Source organism: Neomonachus schauinslandi, chromosome 10 (genome assembly GCF_002201575.2).
Source record: "Neomonachus schauinslandi chromosome 10, ASM220157v2, whole genome shotgun sequence".
Taxonomy (NCBI): domain Eukaryota; kingdom Metazoa; phylum Chordata; class Mammalia; order Carnivora; family Phocidae; genus Neomonachus; species Neomonachus schauinslandi.
In genome coordinates this window covers 76,077,874-76,083,806 of record NC_058412.1, presented here as the reverse complement: position 1 = coordinate 76,083,806, position 5,933 = coordinate 76,077,874, and the positions used below count along the sequence as shown (strand labels likewise).

Here is a 5,933-nt window from a genome sequence, read left to right as displayed (position 1 = left end):
GGGGGGGGGGGGGGGGGGGGGGGGGGCCGGGCGGCAGCAGCCTTTTGCCAGGACTGCAGAGTGAGAAGGAGTTCTGAATGCTGTGGACCTCCTTAAGGCAAGGCCAGGTTGGGGAAGGGGAGCCTGGGGGAAGCAGCAGGTTGCCAGCAAGCCAGCTCACTGACAAGCCAGCCCAGCTGGGGGACTCAGGCCTAGGCAGCTGCAGGATCCGACAGGTGCTGCTGGCTCAGGAACAGGCTCTTGCCCAACCTGGGGCGGCACTGCTTGGAGGCACGCCGGTGGTCCCCTAGGCTTCCTGCCCTGCGTCTTCCGCCAGCCCATCCTGGCCAGACTATGGGGTCAGGCTGCCTGTGGCCTTGGCTGTGGTGCTGAAGAGCAGGCTGGGTCCTGGGCAAGACAGGTGCTGCCGGGGGCGGGGGCGGCGGCCGGGGCGGGGGGAGGGGGGGGCGGTTCTTCCCGTCTCAGGATTTTGCACCGAGGTATTTTGAGTTCAGGAAGATAGTATTCCAGAGTACCATGTCTGAAGCCCTCAAAAACGGTTCTGGCTTCTGCCCTCAGGAGGCTCCTGGGTCTGTGCAGAGGGGCTGCTGCTGTTTCTGGATGGTAGGGGCACAGGGGAGTCCTGGGCCGGTTCTGAGCTCCAGCCCTGTTACTACCATGCGACAGCCCTGCTGGCCTTCTCTGGAGCTCGCCTTTCCCATCCCAGCGCGGCCTCAGAGCTAGTTATCTGCAACGGGCACAGCGGTGGGGGTGTTTCCTGCCACCCTCCCTATCTTAGACGTAGGAGTCTGAAGGGGACAAGGCCGCAGGCACGTCTAAGTGGAGGAGTTCAGAGTGCCGGGAGCAGGCTGCCTTTCACGGCAGACGCCACGCCTGTCTTTGAGGGTGCTCCCCTCCCCGTGCCTCGCTTTGTCTGGATAGTCCCATCAAAGAATGGGTGCCAACAGAGTTCCAGGGCACCCTGGGATCCAACCATTCCCTGAGCAGATGGAATTGGCCTTTGTCCTGTCTGTACCCCTCAGAATGTCGAGGGGGCAGAGCAAGGGTATGAGTTGGAGGGTAAGCGTGCAGATGCTTAACCGAAGCCTCTCCTCTCTTCACTGGCCTCCTTGCGTCAACACGGTTTGACTGTCCACACAGGGCTGCACATCTGTCTGTGCAAGGGGTTTCCTGCCGAGGAGCAAGCTGGGCACCCCGGGGCCATGTCCCCCCCCCCCCCCCGAGAATCGTGGCATCTGCCACGGGTGCCTCAGGGAACAGAGCAGGACCACAGACACCGTGCAGAGGTGAGAGTGGACGGGCCCTTCTCTGCAGCAGGCTTTCTCTGCTGGGCCTCCGGGACAGGCCTGAGTGACAGGATGGGTTTCTGGATGGCAGAGTTTTCTTCTTTTTCTGAACGAAGGGAGGACAGTCATCCATCAGAGGGAGGGTTCTGAGTGAGGGGGTCCACAGCCCTCCATTAGGACACCTCCCTAGAAACTGTGCCTGGAAGCCCAGCGGTGGGCTGAGTCCCTGTCCCGGGCCGCTGGGCCTGTGAGCACGGAGGCTGGAGGTGACGGACTTAGGGGAGCCTGTCTCTCCGTGTTCCCTCCAGGCCTGCTACCTGTGCCACAGCTTGCTGACGCTGGCCGGGGTGGTGGTCAGCTGCCAGGACATTACTCCAGACCAGTGGGTGAGTCTCCCAAGAGGCGGAGATGGAGGCCAGCCCGCTGTCAGGAGCTGCAAAGAGTGGGAGGCTCTGAAAGACGTGGGCCTAGGGGAGCCAGGCTCCCTCCTTCTCCCAGTGTCCCGCGAGGCATTCCCAAGGGATCCTGACCCGACCTCCCAGCGGCTGCCCTGATCCTCTCCTCCCTTTCCTGCCCGACTTCTGAGCAGTCATTCAAATCCATCCCTCTCTTGCTCTGATTTCTTTCCCCCTCCTCCCCTTCTGCGGAGGGGCCTGGCCCACGCCACACCTCCCCCCACACCCACACCCCCCAGGGAGAACTGCAGCTGCTCTGTATGCAGTTGGACCGTCACATCAGCACCCATATCCGGGAGAGCCCGCAGGCCATGCACCGGACCAGACTCAAGGACCTAGCTGCCCAGACCTACATCCGTTGGCAGGAGCTGCTGGCCCATTGCCAGCCCCAGGTGGTGCCCCCCTCTGGGCCCGAGACTTGGCAGGGGAGGGAAGCGGTCAGGTGGGCTGACCAGAGCCGGCAGCACGTCCGCCCCGACTGCAGCTACTGAGCTCCTGACTGGCCCATGGGTGGAGAAGACAGTGTGGGGGGGTGGAGTGCCACGCAGGACCTTCACATCATGCTCACCAAGAATCCAATGCCCGGTGCGGGGGTGTCATGAGGGGGAGACAGAGAGGCCAACTCCTGGCCAAATGCAAAGAAAAACTTCGCCCTAGAGAGGAGGAGCAGTGAGCAGTGCCAGGAAGGGGTACCAGAGGGACCAGCTGTCTCCCCTCTGCCCACTTGTCCTGCAGGTCTGAGGCTGGCTTCCTACTCTGCTGGGAGGGACCCTCTCAGCCTGCCCTGGTCCCTGCAATGTCTGGAGCGACAACCTCCACGCCCCTGATCCTCTCAGGCTCTCTTAGGGAATAATAGTCATAGCTAATACGTATTGAACAGAGACCACCTTTCTTCACGAATCCAGATAGCTATCCCCATGAGACAGGTCCTGTTACCACCCCATTCTACAGATGAGCAAGCTAACCAGAGTCGCTGAGAGGTTAAATAGCTTGCCCCATCATGAAGGCAGCGTGTAAATGTCAGAACCAGGGCAGAGATCCAGCCTGACTCCTAACCCCTGCTCTGGCAGCCTCTTTTCTGGTCTCTGTCCCTCTGACAAACAGCACCAGCTGCCTTGGGGGCTCTTCCCTCCCCTAGTCCCGAACCCTTGATGGACACAGGCTGGGTCTGGTGAGCATTTCTCCTCCCATCCTCCCAGTGCCCCTCGGCTCCCAACGTGTCTATCCTCGGCCTTCTCTCTGCTCGTCCTTCCTCCTGTAACCTCTGACTTGGGGCTGACACACTGGCCACAGGCTGTGGCTTGGGTCTCAGATTTCGCAAGTCTCTGAGAAAGCTGGAGAGCAGACCTCACCCTCAATCCCCCAGGAACTAGATCGCACTAGTCTCTGGTGGGAAACAGCGTGTTTGTCAGGAAAAGTGATTTGTGGCCTGGCCAAGTCAGGGGGCAGGCCCCACCTTCCTGTCACACTGCCCTGGGCCTTCGAGCCGTGAGTAGAGGGAACCCGGACAGAGCACTCCTGCGCTGTGCTCAAGTGGCCTGTTGACCTGCCGTGTCCTCTCCTGGACGGGAAGCCACAGGACTCTTGTAGCTCAGCACCGGGCATGAGGAGGCCTGTAGTGGATGTTGACGCTGGAGAGTCACCATCAGGACAGTGGGCACCACCCGGCCCGGGGCCATCGCCCTGTTTTTCTCCTTGCCACAGGCCCAGTACTTCAGCCCCTGGAAAGACTAAAGGAGCAGGGCACGGCTGCTGGTCCCCAGCTCTTGGCTCTGGCAGGAAGCAAACGGGCTTCAAGGAACAGGAGGGAGCGAAGAACAGAGGCCAGAGGAGGACTGGTGTGATGAAGCAAGAGCCTGCCTCCCCCTGACCCCCACCAGGCAACGGATGTGTCTCCCTGGCCCACCCCTCAGCCCTCCTTCCCTCCCGGTCCTCCCAGTCGTCTCCTCTGCCCCAAGGCCTTTGTATCCACTCTCCGTTTTCCCGGGGCCTCCTGAGCCCTCCCAACCCTCCTTCCTCTCTGGCGCTAATGCGAGCTTTCTTTGTGCACACTAAAGTCTTATTTCAGCATCGGTGGTTTAGAAGATTTCCTTCAATGCCTATCCTGAGGGCTCCTGCCCAGCGTCCAGTTTCCTGACATCTCTGCTGGTGCTGGGCTGAGTTCCCACCTCGGACAGTCATGTGACCTGGGCCTCTTAGGCCCCACCCCCTGCCCCAGAAGGCTGTTTGTAAATCCTGAGGGAGGAGCAGTTACTCCTGTGGCCTGAGAGCTGTCAGAAACTGGGGAGCACCAATAGGGAGCATTTGTTTGGACCGGGTCTGGAACTACGCCCCCCCCCTACTCACTGCCCTCACTGGGGAGGATCCAGAGTGAGCTGGTGGCTCAGGGCTGTAATTACACTTAATTCGGTTTATCACTGAGTTCTGAAATCAACTCCCCAGACTTAGAAGTGGGGTGGGGTGCCAAAAGACAGTTCTGGATACTTTCCCTCAGCCTTGCTCAAGATTGGTTTGGTGGGCCCTGATCCTTAATGAAGTGCTGGGTATCTTTGACCTGCCCCCCCTTGAGAAGCATGTGGGCCCTGTGCATCACTGGGGAGATCCCTGGGTATCCCCATTCTCTGTCTACTTCTCCAATCCCAAGAATCCATTTTAGCATCAGGCTTCTCCTAACTCTGGGTTGGAAGAGGGTTTTGCAGGGGCCGTAAGAGGTGGAAGTAGCAGAGGATGACCCCTACACCCTTGGCCCGGGCCCACTCCTCAGCTCAAGCCGTGTCTGCCGACAGAGCTTCACCATGGCTGGTGCTTACGACTTTCTGTGTTTACGTGCCCCTCTCCTTTGCTCTCATGCCACAGGGGTACGGTAAGGCAGGCTAACTAGGAGAGAGACTCCCCCCAAATAAAGGACCTTCAGGACAAGTGGCTCAATTTGCAGAACTGAAGGGTAGCCCATCACTTCCTGGGCCTGTCTTATTTATTTGTTTGTTTGTTTGTTTTGTTTTATTTAAGTAGGCTCCACACATGGAGCCCAACGCAGGGCTTGAACTCATGACCCTGAGATCAAGACCCGAGCCGAGATCAGGAGTTGGATGCTTAACCGATTGAGCCACCCAGGTGCCCCCTGGAGCTGTTTTAGACACAGCTGCCTCCCTCGCCCAGAAGTCTGGGAGCTGGGGGCATCTATAATTCAGAGGGCATGAGCACACGGCAGAGTGCTGGGTGCCATACGGGTTGTTGCCCTGCCGTGCTCCCTTTGCCAAGTGAGAGGTGGAAGAAGTCCTTGGCCAGGGTGACTTGGATGCCCAGGTGACTTGACCGAGAGTTCTGGTTTCTGTTCCTGGCCACATCACAGGGCCCCCTGGCTGGGGCACCACTGAGGCCCCAGTGGCATCAGGTAGGCCTGAGATCGTCTGATAAAGAGCGAAGGCTCTGGTGAGCCAGCCTTCTTCACCTCCCTCCGGGCAGCTCCTGCTTCTGACACTGCACATCCTGACAGTTAATCCTCAGCTCTTCAGTTTGCTCTGGAAACCTGGAAATCACCTTTGAAATTTCCCCTCTTTGTTCTCACTGCCAAGGGCAGAGAGGGAGTAGGGAGGCCTAAGAGGCCAAACTGGGGAGTTTCCAGTTCTCGAAGCTGCCCCTTCGTGGCTCTGAGAAAGAGATCCGTGCGGTCTATCACCATAGACATCTGGGGCCCTTCTCCCCAGTCCTGGTCCTTGTGCACTGACCCTTCCTCCCCTGTTCCCCAAACACACTCATCCCCAAGAGGGAAATAGATACCAAGGAGAAAGGAGGTGTTGGTGACTCTCAGTCCCTCCAGAGACCTAGCTGTAACCTGAGCAGAGGGGTGCGCTTCGAGGTCACCCAAGGGCGTCCCATATCCCCTGGGACATGTAATGGGCTCTCTCTGGAACTGGCTGGGAGCTGACCAGATCTCAAACTGGTCTGGGACCAGTTAGAGACTCAGTCTCCTCTAGGCCAAGAATTCCACAATGGTCCTGGCAACTGCACCACTTGCCCTTTCCAGATCCTCAAGCTCCTGGGAAAAGGCTGAGGGATATCCTGATTGAAGCCACTGGAAACGCAGCATCCGGGGCTGTGATGACGGATGTTTTCCTGCTTCCTTTTGGTGATGGTGGCAGGGAGGGGCTGGGAAGGGAAAGGCTTCCCAGGTGGACAGCTTTGATAACTC

General features: G+C 59.0%; 1 protein-coding gene across 1 annotated transcript in view; it reads left to right on the top strand.

The window, feature by feature from the left end:
- The window catches only part of FAM178B (family with sequence similarity 178 member B), a 23,499-nt gene extending 19,694 nt beyond the window's left edge, over nucleotides 1-3,805 (top strand). Inside the window, exons 3-5 of the mRNA XM_021701225.1 lie at nucleotides 1,595-1,672; nucleotides 1,981-2,133; nucleotides 3,446-3,805. Of these exons, the coding sequence (XP_021556900.1) occupies nucleotides 1,595-1,672; nucleotides 1,981-2,133; nucleotides 3,446-3,475 (261 nt within the window). The 3' untranslated portion in view covers nucleotides 3,476-3,805. The remainder of the gene's footprint in view (nucleotides 1-1,594; nucleotides 1,673-1,980; nucleotides 2,134-3,445) is intronic.
- The last annotated feature ends 2,128 nt before the right edge of the window (nucleotides 3,806-5,933 follow it).